The 23,525-nt window shown below is 41.7% G+C and overlaps 1 protein-coding gene across 2 annotated transcripts; it reads right to left on the bottom strand.

Annotated features, from left to right (window-relative positions):
• Positions 1 to 1,754: 1,754 nt before the first annotated feature.
• On the bottom strand, positions 1,755 to 22,921 carry LOC118394810 (autophagy-related protein 9A-like). Of its 2 annotated transcripts, none has more exons than XM_035788377.2 (15): positions 22,573 to 22,921; positions 22,178 to 22,312; positions 21,473 to 21,516; positions 18,933 to 18,997; positions 18,640 to 18,810; positions 12,824 to 12,965; positions 11,877 to 12,625; positions 10,420 to 10,573; positions 9,592 to 9,771; positions 9,047 to 9,292; positions 8,561 to 8,802; positions 8,244 to 8,337; positions 6,033 to 6,120; positions 5,737 to 5,915; positions 1,755 to 5,264 (listed from the first exon to the last, which is right to left on the bottom strand). In XM_035788377.2, the coding sequence occupies exons 2-14, from the start codon at positions 22,284 to 22,286 to the stop codon at positions 5,755 to 5,757; spliced, it is 2,445 nt and encodes an 814-aa protein (XP_035644270.1). In that variant the 5' UTR covers positions 22,287 to 22,312; positions 22,573 to 22,921; the 3' UTR covers positions 1,755 to 5,264; positions 5,737 to 5,754. The 2 variants fall into 2 exon arrangements, with proteins under 2 accessions (XP_035644270.1, XP_035644269.1); XM_035788376.2 differs by having other exon boundaries at positions 22,178 to 22,309; positions 22,573 to 22,920.
• Positions 22,922 to 23,525: the final 604 nt, after the last annotated feature.

Raw genomic sequence — 23,525 nt, 5'->3', positions numbered from 1 at the left:
AACACTAAAATAACACATCCTAGATCTGAATGAATGAAATATTATTAAATACTTTTTTCTTTACATAGTTGAATGTGCTGACAACAAAATCACACAAAAATTATCAATGGAAATCAAATTTATCAACCCATGGAGGTCTGGATTTTGAGTCACACTCAACATTAAAGTGGAAAACCACACTACAGGCTGATCCAACTTTGATGTAATGTCCTTAAAACAAGTCAAAATGAGGCTCAGTAGTGTGTGTGGCCTCCACATGCCTGTATGACCTCCCTACAACGCCTGGGCATGCTCCTGATGAGGTGGTGGATGGTCTCCTGAGGGATCTCCTCCCAGACCTGGACTAAAGCATCCGCCAACTCCTGGACAGTCTGTGGTGCAACGTGGCGTTGGTGGATGGAGCGAGACATGATGTCCCAGATGTGCTCAATTGGATTCAGTGGGCCAGTCCATAGCATCAATGCCTTCCACTTGCAGGAAGTGCTGACACTCCAGCCACATAAGGTCTAGCATTGTCTTGCATTAGGAGGAACCCAGGGCCAATCGCACCAGCATATGGTCTCACAAGGGGTCTGAGGATCTCATCTCGGTACCTAATGGCAGTCAGGCTACCTCTGGCGACCACATGGAGGGCTGTGCGTCCCCCCAAAGAAATGCCACCCCACACCATGACTGACCCACCGCCAAACCGGTCATGCTGAAGGATGTTGCAGGCAGCAGAATGTTCTCCACGGCATCTCCAGACTGTCACGTCTGTCACATGTGCTCAGTGTGAACCTGCTTTCATCTGTGAAGAGCACAGGGCGCCAGTGGCGAATTTGCCAATCTTGGTGTTCTCTGGCAAATGCCAAACGTCCTGCACGGTTTTGGGCTGTAAGCACAACCCCACCTGTGGACGTCGGGCCCTCATACCACCCTCTTGGAGTCTGTTTCTGACCATTTGAGCAGACACATGCACATTTGTGGCCTGCTGGAGGTCATTTTGCAGGGCTCTGGCAGTGCTCCTCCTGCTCCTCCTTGCACAAAGACGGAGGTAGCGGTCCTGCTGCTGGGTTGTTGCCCTCCTACGGCCTCCTCCACGTCTCCTGATGTACTGGCCTGTGTCCTGGTACCACCTCCATGCTCTAGACACTACGCTGACAGACACAGCAAACCTTCTTGCCACAGCTCGCATTGATGTGCCATCCTGGATGAGCTGCACTACCTGAGCCACTTGTGTGGGTTGTAGACTTGCTACCACTAGAGTGAAAGCACCGCCAGCATTCAAAAGTGACCAAAACATCAGCCAGGAAGCATAGGAACTGAGAAGTGGTCTGTGGTCACCACCTGCAGAACTACTCCTTTATTGGGGGTGTCTTGCTACTTGCCTATAATTTCCACCTGTTGTCTTTTCCATTTGCACAACAGCATGTGAAATTTATTGTCAATCAGTGTTGCTTCCTAAGTGGACAGTTTGATTTCATAGAAGTGTGATTTACTTGGAGTTACATTGTGTTGTTTAAGTGTTCCCTTGTTGTGTAGTTGCTTTGCTGGCATGCATATCAAATAAAATAAAATGGTGTTTGCTCATCATGATTTACATGCTAAAAATCACCACTGCTAGTTATCACACTAATAAACTGAGGAAAAAAAAGATTAATTTATTTCATGTCTGTGAATTGTGTATTTATTTCATGTTTAATGGCAGTTTAGGAATTACATTTGGAAAGTTTGTGCAAATGAAAACATTTCCAACTCAATAAATGCATAGAATAGAACATATATTACATTTTTTATTTCAAATTACATTACATCTTGGAACACACTTCAATGATTAAATACACATGAAATAAGAATTCCTTCGCCTCTATTCAGTTACAGAAAACAAACAAAATATGTATGATAAAGCTGTGTTGAAAACAAGTCATTTTGGCATGGTTTCTTCTCAGCTAGTGTTCCTTAAATTAACAAAACAAACAAAAACAAAAAAACCTAAGTAACAAAGAAAACAAGATGCCTCAAACTATTTAGCACTAGAATACGAAAACGTAGCACCTTGTACCAGTCAAATATATACATAGTTTTTACTGGTTTGTAGTGGATAAGAAGCGATGATATTGAGTGGGGAGACTCAAGGATGTGATAAAACAAATCAGTCAACTTCATTGAAAGGGGTATAAAACACTCCCAACAGCTTCTTTTGGATCGGGAAGGCAGACAGTGCAAAACAAAAACTTTGATCAGATTAATTCTCTTATCAAGTGAAGGTGATTTGACTACTTTGATGTCAAATAGCAGTCTGTTGTTACACAAGCCTCATCCACAATATTAGAATACAATTCCCACTGTATATTTGATGCAAAAACATGACCAACCTGCCAAAATAAATACTGTACATCACGTCCTGCTAAAATACAAAGTCAAATTAGATCTGATGGTTTACATACAATGGTTTCTAATAAGGAACTAACGCCAACCCTAAGGCACTGCTCAAAATAAAGCTACATAATAAACAAAGAGAAGTGAGGCAGTGAGATCTAGCTATGGAAACTGGCAAGACACATGACCTATCATGTCTCCACAACTAAAACTCAATACATCAGTAATGACAAATGGAACACCAACAGCCATACCAGTTGTAGCATTGACTAGGCCTAAAATGTTACTGAAAACATTTAGACATTTCCCCTACTGGCTGAACTTTTACTGACCAGAGGTAACAACAACCAGGTACGCGATAGGCCCACAGTGTGGACGATAACAATACTACGCATGGTGATGCTATATGCACATTATACATACTGCGAGAGAGGCCACTGAGGATGGGAGTTCCACTCACTATCCCTTTGAGACCTCGGCTCCACAGGACCTATCTAAAACTGTAGTGTAATGCAGGTATCGATCAATAGACATTTTTATTTTCAGTCAGTGCAAAACGTTTGAGTCAATGTCAGCTTAGCATAGTTAAGACTGATGACTACACTCACACCCCTTCGAAACACACATATAGAAAACAAAATGAAGAGTGGTCAAACACCTGTGCTCTCTAAAGTGTTACAGTAGTGGTGGATACAGAGATATACATATAGATGTGCTCTAGGTTACTGGATCAGCCGGGCATGGATAGCAGCGACGGAGCTTTTGTGTAATGTTTCAATAAGCAGTTCTGGCTACAGTAACAAGGATACATTTCTAGGGGTGATGGGTGGGTTACATTCAGCATTTACACACAAGCATGTTTTGCTTCCCTTTGAGTTGTACTGTACTGATGAAACCACTAAGTGGTGCTAAAGCACACATGAAGGATTGTTTAATTTTCGAAGCTGCATATCCAAAAATGTTGTGTCAAAGACAAAAACAGCAACAAAACATCTGAAAATCAGTTTTGTTCAATGTTGCATGAGAATTACATCCAGGAGAATACATGCGTTTTACATGGGGCAAATTTAAGAATTAAAAAAATATATATTATTAAAATTAGATCCCAAACATATGTGGTATGGATGTATTTACTATAAAGATGAATTCTAAAGGAAACCAATAAATGCTAAATTAAATATGAAATACTAAAGACATTCATAATTTAAAGTAACTGTCCAGGGAAAATCTCACTTTTTAAAAGTTGACTCATACTCAAATAATGTTGTTGACTCGCACTATACTTGTATTTGTGGACAAAACATAAATTGAAGAGAAAAAAAGGACTTTTAAAAAATGTTTGCAATTTTGTCATATAATACGATATCATGTTGGCTCATTGGCTGAGCTGGCCAATCAGCTGTCTATTTGCATGACCGGTATACACCCAAAACATTCTGTTGTTGGGGTACACCCATACCACTCCAACACAGAAAAGCTGCTTCTTAACATAATTACTATTTTACTCATATTGTAATTAATTATAGGTCATATCTCAGAAATCTGGACAGTTTAAATATTTGGGATGACAAAGGGAGAATTATCTAATTTAAAATGACATCTTAGGCTGTTCTCTGAGAAAAGTAAAATGCTGACATAGGATTAACTTACAAATAAAGTAAAACCACAAACTCAAAATGCTGTAATGACAATGTTAAGAACAGCCCTTATACTAAAAAGTTGACTTCTCGTGTGGACATTGGGGGAAGTGTTCCGTGAACAACATGTTGAGCAGTACATGCAAAATCAACAACACTTAATGATATACTGTATACTGTACATGATATGCATCTCTGCCTATTCTCATCGCTACCCACAACAAAGTAGTTACTGCCTGGGCAAATATGTAATCTTGATCTTCGTGCGTTTGTCAAGTAATACACCTCTGTTGCCAGTGGAGACAGAAGATTGGTGATCCTTTGATACAGAATAATCAAGTTATTACCTGTTAAATAATGTTTTAGGGTCACCAAGGACTTTAAAAAGAAGATAAATAACTTAATACTGACGAAAACATGGTATTAGGCCCATTAAAGTCATAGACAGCAGCTTTTAATGACATTATGTCCAGTTTAGAAATGTGGTTAATGAATCTAGTCCATCTGTAGGCTTTTGTCAGATTTTCTTGTGGGGTCCTATTGGTGACCTAAGTAGTAGAGTTGCAGCCTATTTCAGGTCACCGCAATACTTCACATCTTTCCCAATCATTAAAACTGACAGAACATAAGACGCTAAAGTGTATTTACAAATGTCAAGCAATAATAAGTCATGGCCAAATACGCCAATGTATAATTTTGCCCTCAACTTTCCTCATATAGTGAAAATGGTCAGGCAGCTAGTATGACAGACCTTCACTCCGTACTCTCTTCAGCACCAGGTAAGACACCATTTCCACCATGAGAAAGTGAACCCAGACCCACATTGTAAAACTCCCAGATGCGCAAATAAAACATAAAAAAAAAAATAAACGCAACAAAAGTGTGACAGGTGTTGCTATGTTCCATGCTCAAGCCTGCCCTGCAAGTCTCCTGGCTGTGCATGCCACCCTTTCCCCGAGTTCTAAACACACACACACAATGCTCTTTCACATTCACACAAACACACACAGACTCCAGTCCTCTATGAGCAACATTTATACATTTTATAACAAAATGATGACATGGTGAGAGGGATGGAAGACAGGTCAGTTTCCCTGATGCCACAACAACTCCTGATGTGATAGGAGAGGCATGGTAGTGGGTTGGAGACTGAGACAATGGTTATCCAATGAGCTCTCCCAACTGCCGTGTTGTGTTACGTGATGTCATAATACTCGACCAACAAGATCATCTAAGGCCACAATGTTCATCGAGAAAGGAGTGGAAACACTGCAAACGAAGAGGAGAAAAGACAATCAGCCACACACTTTTTTTTTTAAGAGCCATTACGTAGTTGTGAGTATGACCTGACATTTCAGATATAAATTAGAGTTATAGATCTGTCATTCTCATTGAAAGCAAGTGTGATAAGCGGTAGATCCATTCTATGTGCAAGATTTCTATGCCTCCCCTCAGTTTCTTTTTTGCTTCTTTTTGCTTTCGGTTATCAGCTTCAAAAGGCTGAAAACTACAATATTTTGGGTTATTACTGGTTATAAAGATATTCACAGCAGTTTGCTTGTTGTATCACACAACCGGGCAAACATTTTAGAAACCAGGAAACAGTGGAGCTATTTCTACCTATTGCTCGCTTAAGAAAAGCAAAAACAGTACTACTAGATAGAACATTTCCCGACAAAATTAGCCTATAGGTTAGGGAGGAGTTTCTGTGTGTAGGAAATAGAGGTAAGATGGAACACACCCCTTTATTTAAGGCACTTTAACAACTACTCCTGGAGTCCTGTTTAGGAGTCGATCCCCTGTTGAGAACTTCCTCTTCCTCTGCATCCTCCTCCTCTTCCTCCGTCCAGCCTCCCAGACGCAGCGGGGTGGGCATACTAGACAGGTGGACTGCTGTGTGGCCGCTGTGCGTCTGCGAACCTGATTGCATAGAGGGTCGGCGCATAAGACAGTTGATAAACTGGATGTCATAACCCGATATGCTCCATCTGACTTAGCCAAGATCCTAAGTAAAACAGATGAATGACTGTTACGTACCCGTGTTGCTGATTAGATCTCTCATTGGCATTGGGTTCTGCCACTGGCCTGATGTCCTCTGGTGGGGGAGCGAGTTCTGTTGGTGGACCTAGAGACAGAAAAGGACACACTTGTGTGTTTGTGTGTGCGAACTAGGGCTGACCCAATTTAGTCAACTGGTCGATAGTCTGATGGTGGACTGAGAATTTTTTAGTCGAACAGTTGCACAAATCTTGTTTTTTTTTATGGCACGTCTTGATTGACGCCTGTTTCAGTGGACTAATCTGTTGGAGGCCGTGGAGATGGCATACCAGTATCACCAGTAGTACATTTACTGTTAATCCCCATAATTTATCATCTAAAATGTATGTTTGGTTAACGTAATTTCTGTTCATACAGTCAATATTATTACTATTATTATTATAGTCTTTTACAGTTCTCATTGTCAGGGTGGACACGCTGTTTGCAGAGGGCACAACTTAGGCTACAATTGTGAGAAACAAGTTTTGGTTTATTTCATTCCATTTACGAGCGGTCAATTTATTCACTGTTTTGTTTGGAGCGCTCCTGTCAATGTTGAGGAAGGATACACCCCCGATTACGCACAGAAGTAAGCCTTGGCTGCCGGGCCTGCATGCAAATGTAGGCCTATAAATGTGCCCATTTGGGGACCTGATAGTATTTCTGATCGTCTTAACTCACCACCACTAATGAGCTGTGGAGCTTTTAAGTAATTTTTTCTTCTGTCACGCTCGTCTGAATGAATGGACCAAGGCGCAGCGTACTTAGAGTTCCACGTGTTTAATAAATATGATACTCACCAAAAACAATACAGAAGAAAACTAAATGTGATGTTCTGGGCTTGCTCACAGGCAGCTAACACAAAAACAAGATCCCACAAACCACATGTGGGAAAAGGCTGCCTAAATATGATCCCCAATCAGAGACAACAATAGACAGCTGCCTCTGATTGGGAACCGTACCAGGTCAACAAAGAAATAGAAAACAGAGATTGCCCACCCTAGACACACCCTGACCTAACCAAATAGAGAATTAAAAGTATCTCTAAGGTCAGGGTGACATCTTCACCTCAAAACAGCAAGTAAAGGGGGTCTGTTTTTATATCCATTGAGAATGACAATAGTTCCTTAATGTAGCATACTTGAAAAATATTTCCAGCTCTCTCCCTTTTAATAATCATCCAGCGAGAAAGGAAGGGGGAAAAAAAGTCATGCTCTGATCCGGTGGAAACGTCATAAAATAGGCCTACCTGATTACTTATTATCCCTTGCGCAAATAGCCTACAGATGTGCCTGTCCAGAGCTCACTGGCTCATGAAACTCCAGAACACTTTAATATTTTATACAATGTTGCAAATTTCTTAGTACAATGTTTCAAGTTCCTCGCAGAAAGGTCATGCGTAGTCAGCTGCAACGTTTTTATTTGTTGGCTTTATGTATGGTAATTTTACATAGTCCCATAGGGTGGCGCACAATTGGCCCAGCGTCGCCCGGGTTAGGGTATGGCCCGGGGTAAACAAGAATTTGTTCTTAATATTTAACTGACTTGCCTAGTTAAATAAAGGTTCAATCAATCAAAAAAAAAAAATACTAAAAAGTTGGCAATGGCAATATTTGATTAAGATTTGTATAATTTTTCATTTAGATATAATTTTTATTAAATCACATGACAATAATTTTGAGACAACTTTATTATAAAAGAAATGAAACTGTTCCACGAAAATGTGCATATGAAAATCATATCTGGCACGCGGATCGGTAGAAATGACAAGATAAATTGGCACTCCAAATGGGAAAAAGGTTGCAGACCCCTGGTATAGCCTATTACTGGCAACTTCGGGAGTGTAACGGCAGAATCTGCAAAGGCCAGAAGCATCAACGGGAGGTGGTGGTTCGGGAACAAGTTTTGTTTCTTCTGGTTAGGCTACCTTGATCTCTTGCTCCCTCGTGTAATATCTGTGTCTTAATTATTTAATCGGTGTGCTTAAAGCATCAGACAAGCTTAGTAGCCTACATATAGTTGATTTTATTAAAAACACATAGGCAGTGTCTATATATGGAATAACACGCTTTTTAAAATTTCGACCAGCCGATTGGTCAAAAGAACAGACGACTCTTGGTCGACCAAGATTTTTTTTTAGTAGAGGACAGCCCTAGTGTCCCAGTTAAATAAACATAAGGACCCCGAGGTCATCCCTTTGAGGTTACCTACCTCATGCATGTAAATAGCATGGAGACTCATCTCAGCCAAGGCAAACTCTGAAAGCATCGTCGTGCTCCTGATCCGAGAGTCACTGGCTGACATGCTGAGGAAATAACAACAAGCTATTATTAGCAAGCCTAAAAAAACATCTAAATACACTGTTATTCATCCCTTAATCCACCCACTTTCAACAAACCTCAATATCAAATCAATAACACACTTTTGGCATGCAAGTATCCAATCAAGCAACACTGTTGTGTTATAGAACAACCTAAACATTGTGTGTTGTGGAGTGCATTTGCAGAGCGTGGAGTCTGTTTATCTACCTGTCAATGACAGTGCGGTCACTGCAGTACATGGTGCTGTCGGGGTGGGTGGAGGGCAGGAGAACATGCGAGTGGGATCGGCTGGCGTGGGGGAGCTGGGAGTGGGAGATGGACAGCGAGGCCAGGACGCTGGCGGCGGCTGAGGCAGCCGTGCTGGGAGGGACGAAGCGGCGGTCTCGGCCGGGTAGGCCTGACGCGGTCAGAATAGGGTGGGCCAGGACACTGGCCAATAGGTTGTCAGGCTGGACAGGAAAACATAACCCAGAGATACAGAGGTCAGTATACAAGAAAGCTGACAAATAACACAACATAATGTAATCCAATACTAAACAAAAATCTTGGAGAAATGACAATACATTGACATCATTGTTGGATGAAACCGTTTGAATGAGAGTTGGCGTGCTGATACAGAGTGTTGAGGCAAATATCTTCCTGTGTACTAACTGTGACTGACTAGGAATTGGTGGTGGTGAGTTAGTCACTCACTGCGTTGCCGGACTCGTTGGAGAGCAGTGAGGAGCAGAGCGGTGCCTCAGAGAGCAGCAGCTGGGTGGGGGGTCCTCCCTGAGCGTCCTGGTGCACCTTCTCCTTTAGATGGCTGATGAACACTGAGCTCTCCTGTGGGGGTTGCCAGTGGGGGTTCTTTATGGTGAAGTGCATCAGGGACAGCTCAGTCTTGCCGTTCTCAGCCTGCTGGTACACAGATGCCTCTGTCTGGCCCTCTGACATCCACTGAAAAGACAACCGGGTGGTTATACATCACTCACAGGAACTTTGCCCAACAATAATATGAATTAACACCATTATACAGAAGTGGTCACTAATATCAGGACAACAACCACACACACAAAGTGAAACTGATTTGTAATAGCATGTATAGTATGACTGATAACTTGGCGATATCTGACAATTAACCGCGTTAGTCTCTCATTTCAACACGCCAAATTACAAACGACGCGACAAATCTTTCCCAATACGGTAAACATCCCAAATGAGCGAACGGTAAAGCCGCAGAGGCGACCTGAACTCACCAGTGGGTTTCCGTGGCGACGGATGTCCATCTGTGCGAAGGAGCAGATATCGCCAACTCCGACCACCTCCACGGTGAAGTTCCTGAAGAAGTCGATGATCTCCAGGGACTTGTTCCTCAGGAGGAAGATGAGGATGAAGGGCGTGACGATGGGGCTCAGCAGCTCCTCCAGGATGAACACCTAAACAGACAGACAGAACACTGGTGAGTTACACTAGAAAGGGATTCGCATTGGGAAGATATGTTCAGACTTCAGATCCGCACGCTTTAAAAGGGATACTTCGGGATTTTGGTAATGCCCTTAATCTCCTTCCCCAGAGTCAGATGAACTCGCGCATACCATTTATGTGTCTCGGTGATCGGTATGCAGGAAGTTGGAGGTAGTTGTGCGAGCCAATGCTAACTAGCAATGACTAGACATTCTTGGGTGTCTGATAGCGTATAGCCTGCGCCATCCTTCATTGACGTCAATGAGAGAGTTGCGAGAACAGCGAAGCACTTGGATCTCAAGTCTGACTACTTTACATAGTGTCACTCAAACAAATGTTTAAAGTGCTGTAACATCAATTCCTTCCTGTGTGGGGAGTGTCATATTATGGTGAATTAGTTTGTATTGGAGTGTACATAAATAACTACTTACAATTAAAGCACTTGTTTAGGTATTGATTCATTCAAATAAGTCAGCCTATGTTAAGCCCTTACATGTCTGTTACAAGAATAATTTCATCTCAGACCGTATGCCATAAACCCATATAAAGTTCAGTCATTCCTTTCCATCTAAGGTGAAGCCAATGAGCCGTCTATTTACTGTCTGGCCCTTCTCACCCACCGCTTTGTACTGAAACAGCTGTGCCACCTCGTCCCGGGTCTCACTCTTGTTGGCGTTATCCCTCCAGTGGTCTGGCATGTAGTGGATGTGAGCCAGCACACACTGCAGCAGCTGCTCCGGGCACCACACCATGTGCTCGTCTGGGATGAACGACCTGAGAGGGCATATTCATACAGACGTCATCTCTCTTTTTCACACAACACATATGACATATACCAGTCCGTCCATGATCTGTTTGTGGGTTTTGTTCACAAACATTGGCACATCCTAAAATCCGATGATAGTCTCGGTAATGTGTTTTCGGACCTTCCCTCGGTCGTATTCTCGCGGGGCAGAAATCTCAGAGACGAATTGGTAAACTCTGATTTACCACCCCAAGATATTCCTGAACAACGTCTATTTGCGCCGCTACTGGATGGAAATTACAAATGTAATGGCTGTGCTCAATGCAATGGCACTTGGATCCTTCAAACACCCACAAATAGGGAAATTGATCCCAATCAAAGGTGTTATTATGTCCTTGTGGTAAAAATGATGTAGGTAAAACAAAGCGCGAATTAAAAGTACGTATCTCAGAGCATCATAGCACCATTAGGTGTAAAAACTTTACTTATCCAGTTGCGGCCCACTTCTTGGAGGCAGGCCACTCGATTTCGTCTCTGCGTTATATTGGCATCGAACATGTCACCCTCCCTAGGAGAGGGGGTGACCTTGATAATTTATTGTTAAAACGAGAGGCTGCCTGGATCTTTAATTTAAAGACCCTTGCGCCCTTCGGTCTCAACGTAGACTTTGATCTGAAGCCATTCTTGTGATTATTGTGACTTTGCCATTGTAATTGTTTGTAAGCTTTGTAGTCAAATTAATCTATGATCGTATGCTATCCATTTGTTGTTTGTATGCTGCTCTTTGTATGACATTTTAATATTTGATTATTAACCAATGATATTAGGCCACTCTTGGCCATGATTACAGACACCTGTGTCTTTTGACATTATATAAACGAGTCATCCCACAGTGTTTGTGATTATACCCTGATGAAGACAGCTTGGCTGTCGAAACGTTGGTAATTAAACTTTTGCATCTGAGCTCCTAGAGTGTGCGGCTCTCTTTTATTTTCAAGTCTTCTACTCCGCTAGCCAGCACCTTGTCTTAATAGGTGTGCTTTTCTTTTTCTTCTAGATGTTTGTGGGTTTAACATAGACTGAATTTCTTTATGGATAGACGTTCCCTAGAGCTCCCTCCCTTCTACCCCCCCTCGCTCATTCCTCATCAGATTTGTTAGAATTGGTGGAGTGGCAACCATATTCTGGAAACTAGGTTGAGCTGTTCCATACCAACTCATCCGCAATGGGAAGCGGGAAGGAACGACTTCTTTGAACAAAACACAACCAGTAGAAGATCATCCCGAGAGGTCACCATTCCCCCTGTGGATGCCATTTTGTCTCCTCACTCACCTGGTGATGGTGATGACCACTCCCAGTACAGTAATGGCGGTCAGGATATGCTGCACGGTCAAAACATCCTCGTCGTACACGGTCAGCGCGATGAGCACGGCCAGCACAGAGCCCGAGAAAAACGCCACGTTCTTGGCCAGCACGGTCAGCAGCGGTGAGGTGAATGAGTTCATGTACTTGGAGGTGGGCTTGTAGCCGCGACCCAGTCTGCCGTGCAGCTCGTGGTCCAGCTCGTTGAAGTGGCGCAGGTAGAGGCGGCCGTACAGGGACCAGCGGCGTGCTCCCAGACTCCCCGGCTCCCTCCTGATGACCTCGGTGTAGCTGAAGAAGGCATAGAGCACCTGCCACACCAGGATGAAGGGGCAGAGGAGCAGGTTGGCCACGCCCATCAGAAGAATGACCCGGCTCAGCTGCTGGGCCAGCTCCAGACGGTTGCCTGCACGTTTGTACTTGGGGTGCAGGTTCCATTTGTTCTGGAAAAGCGACCCCGGACCCCAGAAGAGAATCAGCTCAAAGTTGTACTTGAGGCCCTGGGTGAGGAACACCAGATTGCCCAACAGGGGGAGCTGTAACTGTACAGGTAACAGGGACTTGTTGACCATGGCTACCATGTAGTTCTTGAAGCGCAGGATGCGGTGGTAGATGTCCAGCTCAGTTAGTTCCTTCTTGTGGATGCACATCTGCTGCTCCCGCTGTAGGCTGATCAGACGGTCCTGCACCTCCTGCCACGTGAAGTTACACAGCTCGCCCTGAAATGGCGAAAGGGCAGAGGTCAAAGGTGTTTAGAGGGACTCGTGCCCACCCGCCTTACTCACGACCACAAACATTTCTTGGTCTTTTGAAACCATTGTAATCCAAGCAATCCTATTTTGCTAAAACAGTTGCTAAAACTACCTTGAACCATTTGGCAGATCACAGTTTCATGAGACTGTGGGATCACGCCTTACCATTCGGATCTTCAGTGCTTTGATGTAGAACTGTCGGATCTCCCAGTAGTGGAGGACGTTGCAGAAGACCTTGATCATCCGGTAGACCCAGAATATGGCTGCCATGATGAGCAGGAAGATGATCCAACTGTTCTCCTTGATCCTACAGAGAAGAAAGGATGACAAAAGGGGGGAAAATGTATATTTAAGAGATTTGTGTTTTTGGTCCCTGTTTGACATCAGTGGTTTATTCCACGTAGTGGAAAATGCATGCGTGTGGGAAGATGGCGCGAGCCATTCATCAGCTGCATAAAGACAAGGTCAAAATCATTCATTTTCCCCATTGATGTATGATCAAAATAACCATCTACAAATGAGAGTAAAGGAGCCTTATGAATCTGTTGCTTTTAAGACTCCTCACGGGTGACCTGAACCAACCACATGCTGTAATTAAACTGTGGGGCCTGAGAGGTAGAGCTCTGCTACCCGACCAGCCCGACGGGCATGTTTTTTCATCAATAACTAGGGTAAGGGCAGGGCTTGGGTATCACTAAATTGATCACTAACATTTTGAAGCGGAGTCATTTGCACGTGCTCTGCTGCACAGTAGACATGTCTGACTAAGATCATAACACTGTGTCAGAAATGCTTTAACCTCGTCAAATAGAAGACAAGAGAGATTATTTCACAAAAAATAAGTTTAGAGATGACGAAAAGTAGCTAACAGCTAACTGCTGTCTCATGGCTCTTAAGCGGAGCAGCCCAAGCAGCGCCGTTGCTATGGATACTCACAGATACTCATAGGATACTCACAGGCCGCCATAAACTGAGTGCATGCAGAGTGACAGAGGAGCAGCTAACGGACTCACAAAATGGCGGAAGTTATTTCTGATTTGGCAGAAGCAATCGAGCCTGGGTAGGGCCTGAACGTCGCTTGCATGGGTAGGGCTCGGGCTTAAAATGCATGCCCGTGCAAGGCTCTACTGAGAGGTATCTTCAGATACTGCACTCCTGTTCACAGTTTGTAGCTTGGATATGTCTCAGTAACAGTCTCTCCTGCGTATCAGAGAATTACTAAGAATCAGCTGGTAAAGTATCCCATTTCAAGTCACACACAGGTTATTATCTAGCTAGCCATCCTGGTAAACATATACAAGAGAATAAACAAATGCATGAGTTTAATTTTGAAATGAAAAACCAAATACAAACAGCGTTGTGACAAAGTTAGGCTACTTCCTGATTTGTGTGACATCTCTTTAATTTCAAGACCAACTCAATGATGAAACAGAGAGGAGTTGGGGGAAGCAGACTAAGTCAGTAGTTCTAAAATGGTGGGACATGCTGTTCCTGGGTTAGAATTCCTGTGGTGTGTAATCATCTTCTATATAAACACCCATTCAGTCACTGAACTTTTTAGGGGGGTCTACTATAACCCCGCAGTCTAGGATTGTGTGCAGAATCAGATTAACGATATTTCAAAAGACAAGCAAGATGGTTTATCCATTTTGGAGAAAGATTTTGCTGTGGTGGGGTCTGGGTCTTGCTGCAGTACTAGGGGATGTCATGTGGTCCACAGGCTGCCTGCCCAGATTTCACAGTGATTCCTTCCAGCTACTGAGTCTCACCATTCAGGGACTATCCATTACATGGTTTTCCCTGGTACTACTCTGAACACAGATACACAAATAACCTGCTCCAGGAATCAGTCATCCACTACAGGCTGGCGGTGTTGCAACTTGTCTAGTGTTTACAAATGTTTTAGGAGAAGGCTATGTGAATATGCAGGGCTATAAATCAGTCATAGCAGGATAAATACTTAACTGAATCTATTTTTTTATACTTAAATGTAGTATTTTGAAATAAACAGCTAAAATGTACAGTAGTTGCTAGGCTGTATAAATCCCATAGAGAATGCTCACTAAGCGCTAATGAGCACATTGCAAACATTTTATACAGTCTCAAACACCACGGGACTGGGGACGACAAGTAAGCTTCGTAATGAAAAATGTCACAGGTGAAATGAAGCACGCAATCTTCTTCATCTCCTAACGTATTGCACAAGCTGACTGCAGGTACTTAAAAGTAGCTACAAATATTCAAATGTATAAAAGATATTGAAAGAAATTGTTTCAACGCTGTTGACGGTATTGAAAAACCATCCCATGGCTGTTTCTAAATAAGCCAGTATGTTGCACGGAACTTAATTTCTCTTTCAGATATGTCTTTGACAGAGAAGTCATGACTACCAAAGCTTTTGCTTGGTAGGCATAACTAACTAAGCTCTTCAACACAAGGTTTCTCAGCACGCATTACTCAAATTTCACTAAAACAGCAGCCATTTCCTCGGTCCATTGAACAGAATTAGACTTAAGTGCTTGACAGCAATCAAAATGAGTTCAATTAATGACCACTTTCAATTAGGTAATAGGAAATGACAATAATAAGACTGCCACTCAAAAGAGCTCATTTTACAATTAACATCTCTGATACACAACTAAATGTACTCATCATAATGTTCTGAGTGGAAGAATAACCCAAAGGCAATATGAAAGTAGGCCAATGCTCTGTGCTCCACGAATGTGAGCCTATCTTACAGTAAAACCACATCTCTCACAAATCTAATAAGCAAATATTAGCCTCGGAATGACTGGTCAAAATTACATTATGCTGGACAAATTAAATCCCTTTTCTCAACCCTGATGAGGTTCTGCAGGCTCTTAGATATATACCCTGGTATTACTGTGGCCTTGTCAATACACAATTTAAATGAAAAAGGATTTAGATTCTGACATTGGTTGTGGTAAGACAAGTGTACATCAGGAAAGTGTACATCATGCACTCAAGCACCTTCATTTCTGCCAGATCATGTACAAAAACAATAAACCTGAACTGGTAACAGAGATAACTGGGTAGACATTGTTAATGTTGTCCTCTAGCTGGAAAGGGCAGATTTTTATGGAATATCTACATAGGCGTAGAGACCCGTTATCAGCAACCATCACTCCTGTGTTCCAATGGCATGTTGGGTTGGCTCATCCAAGTTAATCATTTGAAAAGGCTAATTGATCATTAGAAAACCCTTTTGCAATTACATTAGCACAGCTGAAAACTGTTGTTCTAATTAAAGAAGCAATAAAACTGGCCTTCTTTACACTAGTTGAGTATCTGGAGCATCAGCATTTGTGGGTTCGACTGCAGGCTCAAAATGGCCAGAAACAAAGACCTTTCTTCTGAAACTCGTCAATCTATTCTTGTTCTGAGAAACAGTTTTATTGCTTCTTTAAATCAGAACAACAGTTTTCAGCTGTGCTTACATGATTGCAATTCATTAGCCTTTTAAAATGATAAACTTGAAATAGCTAACACAACGTGCCATTGGAACACAGGAGTGATGGTTGCTGATAATGGGCCTCTATGCCTACGTAGATATTCCATAAAGAATCTGACGTTTCCAGCTACAATAGTCATTTACAACATTAACAATGTCTACACTGTATTTCTGATCAATTTGAGGTTGTTTTAATGGACAAAATAAATGTGCTTTTCTTTCAAAAACAAGGACATTTCTAAGTGACCCCAAACTTTTGAAAGGGAGTTTATATATACAGTTGAAGTCAGAAGTTTACATACACTCAGGTTGGAGTCAATAAAACTCGTTTTTCAACCACGCCACAAATCTCAAAACTATAGTTTTTGTAAGTCGGTTAGGACATCAACTTTGTGCACGACAAGTCATTTTTCAAACAATTGTTTACAGATTATTTAACTTCTGATTCACTGTATCACAATTCCAGTGGGTCAGAAGTGTACATACACTAAGTTGACTGTGCATTTAAACAACTTGGAACATTCCAGAAAATTATGTAATGGATTTAGAAGCTTCTGATAGGCTAATTGACATCATTTGAATCAAAGTGTCTCTTTGCTTGACATCATGGAAAAATCAAAAGCCAAGACCCCAGAAAAAAAATGTGTAGACCTCCACAAGTCTGGTTCATCCTTGGGAGCAATTTCCAAACGCCTGAAGGTACCACGTTCATCTGTATAAACAATAGTACGCAAGTATAAACACCAAGGGACCACGCAGCCACCATACCGCTCAGGAAGGAGAAGTGTTCTGTCTCCTAGAGATGTACTTTAGTGTGAAAAGCGCAAATCAATCTCAGAACAGCTGCAAAGAAGATGCTGAGGAAACAGGTACAAAAGTATCTATATCCACAGTAAAACGAGTCCTATATTGATAAAACCTGAAAGGCCGCTCAGCAAGGAAGAAGCCACTGCTCCAAAACCGCCTTAATAAAGCAAGACTACGGTTTGCAACTGCACATGGGGACAAAGATCGTGCATGATCGTGATGAAACAAAAATATAACTGTTTGGCCATAATGACCATTGTTATGTTTCGAGGGAAAATGGTGAGGCTTGCAAGCCGAAGAACACCATCCCAACCGTGAAGCACTGGGGTGGCAGCATCATGTTGTGGGGGTGCTTTGCTGCAGGAGGGACTGGTGCACTTCACAAAATAGATGGCATCATGAGGCAGGAAATGTATGTGGATTTATTGAAGCAACATCTCAAGACATCAGTCAGGAAGTTAAAGCTTGGTCGCAAATGGGTCTTTCAAATGGACAATGACACCAAGCATACTTCCAAAGTTGTGGCAAAATGGCTGAAGGACAACAAAGTCAAGGTATTGGAGTGGCCATCACAAAGCCTTGACCTCAATCCCATAGAAAATTTGTGGTCAGAACTGAAAAAGCGTGTGCGGGAAAGGAGACCGACAAACCTGACTCAGTTACACCAGCTCTGTCAAGAGGAATGGGACAAAATTCACCGAACTTATTGTGAGAAGCATGTGGAAGGCTACCCAAAACGTTTGACCTAAGTTAAACAATTTAAAGGCAATGCTACCAAATACTAATTGAGTGTATGTTAACTTCTGACCCACTGGGAATTTGATGAAATTATTCCCTCTACTATTATTCTGACATTTCACATTCTTAAAATAAAGTGGTGATCCTAACTGACATAAGACAGGGAATTTTTACTAGAAATAAATGTCAGGAATTGTGAAAACTGATTTAAATGTATTTGGCTAAGGTATATGTAAACTTCCAACTTCAACTTCATACATCTATTAACAGGCTGACGAAATTGCAAAATAAATGTAGAAATCTATATTATTCAATTATTGCACCCACACTGCTCACGCACGCGTGCCAATGAGCGTCTGCGTTGGCAAGGGCTAAAATAGAAATCAGTTCTATTTGTGCCGCAGATCGCACTGCAAGTCATGCCTCTCCCATCTCCTCATTGGTTTATAGAAGCAGGTACCCACGTGCCATCTCCTCATTGGTCATACCCACATGGGTGACTGAAAGACGAACAAGGTCAGTGGCGGTAATGCACCTAATTTATTAAAGTTGCCAATTGCAATATAAAGTAAAGATAAGAAAAAGCCTAGAAGGAGGAGATGACTAAAAACGATTCAATTGACCGTTTCATGTTTGCATTCATTTTTGGAGTAGAGGACCGTGTGCATTTCAGGTGAAATAACAACTCAATGTTTCTATCCCAGGACAAATTAGCTAGCAACAGCAAGCTAGCTAAACGGGACAAATTAGCTAGCAAGTGCAAGCTAGCTAGCTAGCTAAATTACCATAAATGTTTAATGCTTTTCGACCTGTCCCCAAATTAATGTAATTGGTTCAGAGTTTGTTTTATTATTTTAACGTGTCGTGATCACGTTTGGTGTGGGGGGACAAAATAAATTTATGCACTATGGCGCACGCGCGCAGCCGGTTTGGGTTCCATGTAAGACAATACTGATTGACGTACCTCTCAGTGCACTGCTGGCTTGGTAGGATGGCATCAGGCAGAGTGACCTTGTTTCTGTCCAGGGGGTTCTGGCCAGGACCTGTATGGTTCACTGCCCGATTGGCAAACAGGATATCATACTCCACACAGTTGAACAGGAATGTTGTGAATGTGACCACAAACAGGAATTGACTGCAATAAGGAGTTTGAGATTTTGGGGTTAAACATCAGCCGATATAAACTTTGAATATCGTCTTTAAAGTAAAAAATATCTTACAATAGCATGAGGATTGTAAATAAATCGATATACTTACAAAAGTTCAAAGAACTCTGATAACATCATACAGGCAAAGCCATTCTTTTGATGGAACTGATAGATGTGGAAATTCAAGTAAAGAAAAACAAAGAATTTAAAGGGAAATTCCATCTCATAACATCAACATCAACATCATATTCATTATCTCCAACACCATACCAGTGTCTACATAAGTTAGGTGTCTACATATGTGTTTCTATAAAGACAATAAGGTCCAAAAATATGCTTCTCTGTAACACCACGGGGTAGGATTTAAAAGTAAAAAAAGACAGTTATTTTTAAAACCTGCAATGAGCTTAGCCAGAGGGAGGGTATTTTCCTGCTCTCCACGTCACCGCAAATCAAACATTTTCAAAATCACTTGTTTTTTATGTTTTAACTTTGATATCATCATATATAATTTTTCAATTTGATTATTTTCTACAAAATGTTGAATTTCAGCATTTTGACATATGTAGACAATGATATTGTGCTGAAGATAATGAAACAGGTTGAAAAGTGGTGGAATTGCCCTTTAAGTGTTGTCACACCCTACAAAACATTTACTCTGAAGTAACCTTTGATGCTTAATCGAATAATAACAATGCATGTTTATTTTTTAAGTAGACCTAACCCATGGAGAAAGAAAAAAAACAACAAAGCAACTTGAAGTGAACCAGTCTGGCATCAATATCATTAAAGTACAGAGCATTTGATCTGGAAGAACACACATAATTGAAAGTCGTTCTCCTGAGGCAAGTGCCTAATTTAAAGTCACTGCATCATAAATTGCATTTGTATCTAGCGACATCATACTGCCTGGATTAGATTAAGCTGTCAAAACTGTGTCTGAAATTGCTTCTTTATAAATTAGATCATTAGGTGACAGTACAGAAACACACATTATAAAGCTGCAATTTTAAACATCACCTTGAAAGAAATTCTTCTTTGCAACCCAATAAGCCACAGCATATACAGTGTCTTTCGGAAAGTATTCAGACCCTTTGACTTTTTCCACATTTCGTTACATTACAGCCTTATTCTAAAATTAAGAAAATAAAACAATTTCCTCAGCAATCTACACACAATACCACATAATGACAAAGCAAAAACAGGTTTGTAGAAATGTTTACAAAACATAAGTATTACATAAGTATTCAGACCCTTTGCTATGAGACTCAAAATTGAGCTCAGGTGAATCCTGTTTCCATTGATCATCCTTGAGATGTTCCTACAACTGGATTGGAGTCCACCTGTGGTAAATTCAATTGATTGTACATGATTTGGAAAGGTACACACCTGTCTATATAAGAGGTCCCACAGTTGACAGTGCATGTCAGAGCAAAAACCAAGCCACGAGGTTGAAGTAATTGTCCGTAGAACTCCGAGACAGGATTGTGTCGAGGCACAGATGTAGGGAAGGGTACCAAAACATTTCTGCAGCATTGAAGGTCCACAAGAACACTATGAACTCCATCATTCTTAAATGGAAAAAGTTTGGAACACCAAGACTCTTCCTAGAGCTGGCCGCCGGGCCAAACTGAGCTGTCGGGGGAGGAGGGCCTTGGTCAGGGCGGTGACCAAGAACCAAATGGTCACTCCAGAGTTCTTCAGTGGGGATGGGAGAACCTTCCAGAAGGACAACCATCTCTGCAGCACTCCACCAATCAGGCCTTTATGGTAGCGTGGCCAGACAGAAGCCACTTCTCAGTAAAAGGCACATGGCAGCCTGCTTGGAGTTTTCTCAAGGCACTCAGACCATGAGAAACAAGATTCTCTGGTCTGATGAAACCAAGATAGGAACTCTGATTGCAAAGTGTCACGTCTGGAGGAAACCTGGCACCATCCCTATGGTGAAGCGTGCTGTTGGGATGTTTTTCAGCGGCAGGGACTGGGAGACCAATCAAGATCAAGGCAAAGATGAACCGAGCAAAGTACTGAGAGATCCTTGATGAAAACCTGCTCCAGAGTGCTCAGGACCTCAGACTGGGGCGAAGGTTCACCTTCCAACAGGACAACAACCCTAAGAACGCAGCCAAGACAATGCAGGGGTGGCTTCGGAAGAAGTTTTTGAATGTCCTTGAGTTGACCAGCGAGAACCAGGACTTGAACCCGATCGAACATCTCTGGAGAGTCCTGAAATTAGCTGTGCAGCAACGCTCCTCATCCAACCTGACAGAGCTTGAGAGGATCTGCAGAGAAGAATGGGAGAAACTCCCCAAAAACAAGTGTGCCAAGCTTGTAGTGTCATACCCAAGAAGACTCAAGGCAGTAATCACTGCCAAAGGTGCTTCAACAAAGTAAAGGGTCTGAATACTTATGTAAATGTGATATTTAAGTTTTTACTTTTTAGGAAATTAGCAAAAATAAATAATTTAAACTGTTTTTGCTTTGTCATTGTGTGTAGATTGATGAGGGGAAAAAAACGATTTAGTCAATTTTAGAATATGGCTGTAACTTGACAAAATGTGGAAAACGTCAAGGGGTCTGAATACTTTCCGAAGGCATTGTATATTGCCAGAGAAACATATTTTATCACAACATTTGTTAAAAGGATATTCTTGTGAAAAAGTTGTCCAGATTCTTGATATGGTGCCATGAGTCTGCAAATTAGGGGTGAAAAAAGGAGATTCAAAGAAACCATTACTTTTTCCCCCCTCAACAAAACAGCAACAACAGTTTTGATCAGGTATGAATCAAAGAAAACAACAACTTTAAGTGAATCTAGTGCCTGTGCTTATAAGTGATTGGGGGGGTCGATAGTTACATATAGGGACACTTATTTTTGATGATACATTGTATCATTTTGACAATATTGCAATATTATTTTTGTGCTTGTTGGCTGTACCTGCACCAAAACTCTTGTATTTTGCCTTCATACTTTGTCCCCCATTTTCTTTTTAAATTGGAAGACAATTTGTTTTCAGCACTTTTATTTCCATGCCTGATCAAAACTCGTTTTGTCATGGCTCTCGTCCCTTTGCAGCAGATACTGTATATGGTGAGCAATATGTTTGGAACATCGAATCACAATACATATAGAATTGTGAGAATCGTAATGTATATCATATCGGCACCTAAATATCAAGATAATATCTTATCGCAAGGTCCCTGGGAATTCCCATTCCTAGTGCTTATAGGAAACAAGATTCGTGCCATTACTGTGTCATTACAAGAAATCACATTTCTCACCAAATCATATTGTACCATAAGATAGCGTTATGTTAGGACAAGATATGTTATGTAATATAACTGGTACAGTACCTCTCAGGCCCTCTGGCACATGTACTAATAGGTCCTCTTCCCCGTGAGGTGAGTCCTCCTCAAAGTCCTCAATCCGTTGGTACTCCTGGTAGGTTTCTAAGTTGGCCATAGTGCTTCACATTCTCCCTGCACCTTCTCCAACAGGCAAATTGGGAATAAACACACACACAGTGTTATTGTGACGTTGGTTTTCTATGCAGTTGCTACCTAGTTAACAACATTAGTTTAAACGAAATCAGACAGGTGAGGGGGATTGCTAGGTAGTTACTATACGTTAACTATTATGCTAACGTTATCTAAATAACATTACATACAATGTGGCGTTGAATGGTTACCTAGCTATAAACCAGCAAGTAGCTAGCTATCTAGCAAGGTATGTAGTTAACTGTTCTTACCTCTCTCAGCTTTTTTCTTTGCTAGTCAGTCAGTCAACGTTTCTCGTTTATCCTTGACTGTCTTGACGTAACGCTGATACGGTACCGTTACGTTAGCTATGTGGCTAGCTAGCTGTTGTTCCCTTCTCGGTCCATTCGCTGGATTCTGATTTCAAGTGGCCTGGATTAAATTCTACGTTAATTGTCGCGCTATTTGCTAGAATATCCACTGTTATATATATATATAACTAATAACAATTTAGGGTTGATAACTATGTATGGTAGATAACCTAGTTAGCTAGCTGGATCATTAGAGGTGGGCTTCCACTGTTCTGTCTTTCACAAACAAACCTCAACAAAACATAATTTGACGTCACTTGGTTTTAACGATCGTCACTTCCTCAAGACGATTTCCCCCCACTCCCCTTTTCACAAATGGAAGACAGCATCGTTGCCAATGATGATCAAGAATGAGCAATACATTTTTTTATTTAAAAAATTCAGATATGGCCATATTGTTTTTCGTGACCAAAGTGCATGTTTTGTTATTATTATTGCCATATTATTGCCATATATCGGGATATATCGGGATAGTGTCAACATGGCAGCATGGGTGTTGTTCAAGCTTGTAGCCAAAGAACTAACCCTGTTGTACACTTCTGAGCAAAGTGCTCAGTTTATTTGCATTTTGTTACATTTCCGTGAACAAATGTTTCAACACCACAGCAACACAAGATTTATGGGGACAGCCACGTTAGGACAATTTGCTAGTCGACTAATGCCGGTTGTCAGCTGATCAGGTGTGTAATCCGTTAGCCAAACACGTGCAATTTTTTTTATTCTATTGCACAAATTCAGGTAGGTTTTTCCCCCGTTTCATTCAGTTTGCTTCCGTTTAAGAAACGTTTGCAACATAATCGGCGTAATGAATACGCCCCTGATGAATTAGTCCACCTCTGTCCCAAAGTAGTAGT

Source organism: Oncorhynchus keta, chromosome 15 (assembly GCF_023373465.1).
Source record: "Oncorhynchus keta strain PuntledgeMale-10-30-2019 chromosome 15, Oket_V2, whole genome shotgun sequence".
Lineage (NCBI taxonomy): Eukaryota > Metazoa > Chordata > Actinopteri > Salmoniformes > Salmonidae > Oncorhynchus > Oncorhynchus keta.
Note: the sequence above shows the minus strand (reverse complement) of the source record. Positions and strands in the feature narration are given on the sequence as shown.

Bases quoted from the DNA above. Each gene is read 5' to 3' on its own strand.
- LOC118394810 (XM_035788377.2), bottom strand. From the start codon at position 22,286: ATGGCCAACTTAGAAACCTACCAGGAGTACCAACGGATTGAGGACTTT. The intron at 21,517-22,177 runs GTACTGTACCAG...CCTAATTTGCAG, and splicing joins TGTGCCAGAGGGCCTGAGAG to ACTCATGGCACCATATCAAG. The intron at 12,626-12,823 runs GTAAGGCGTGAT...TCGCCATTTCAG, and splicing joins AAGCACTGAAGATCCGAATG to GGCGAGCTGTGTAACTTCAC.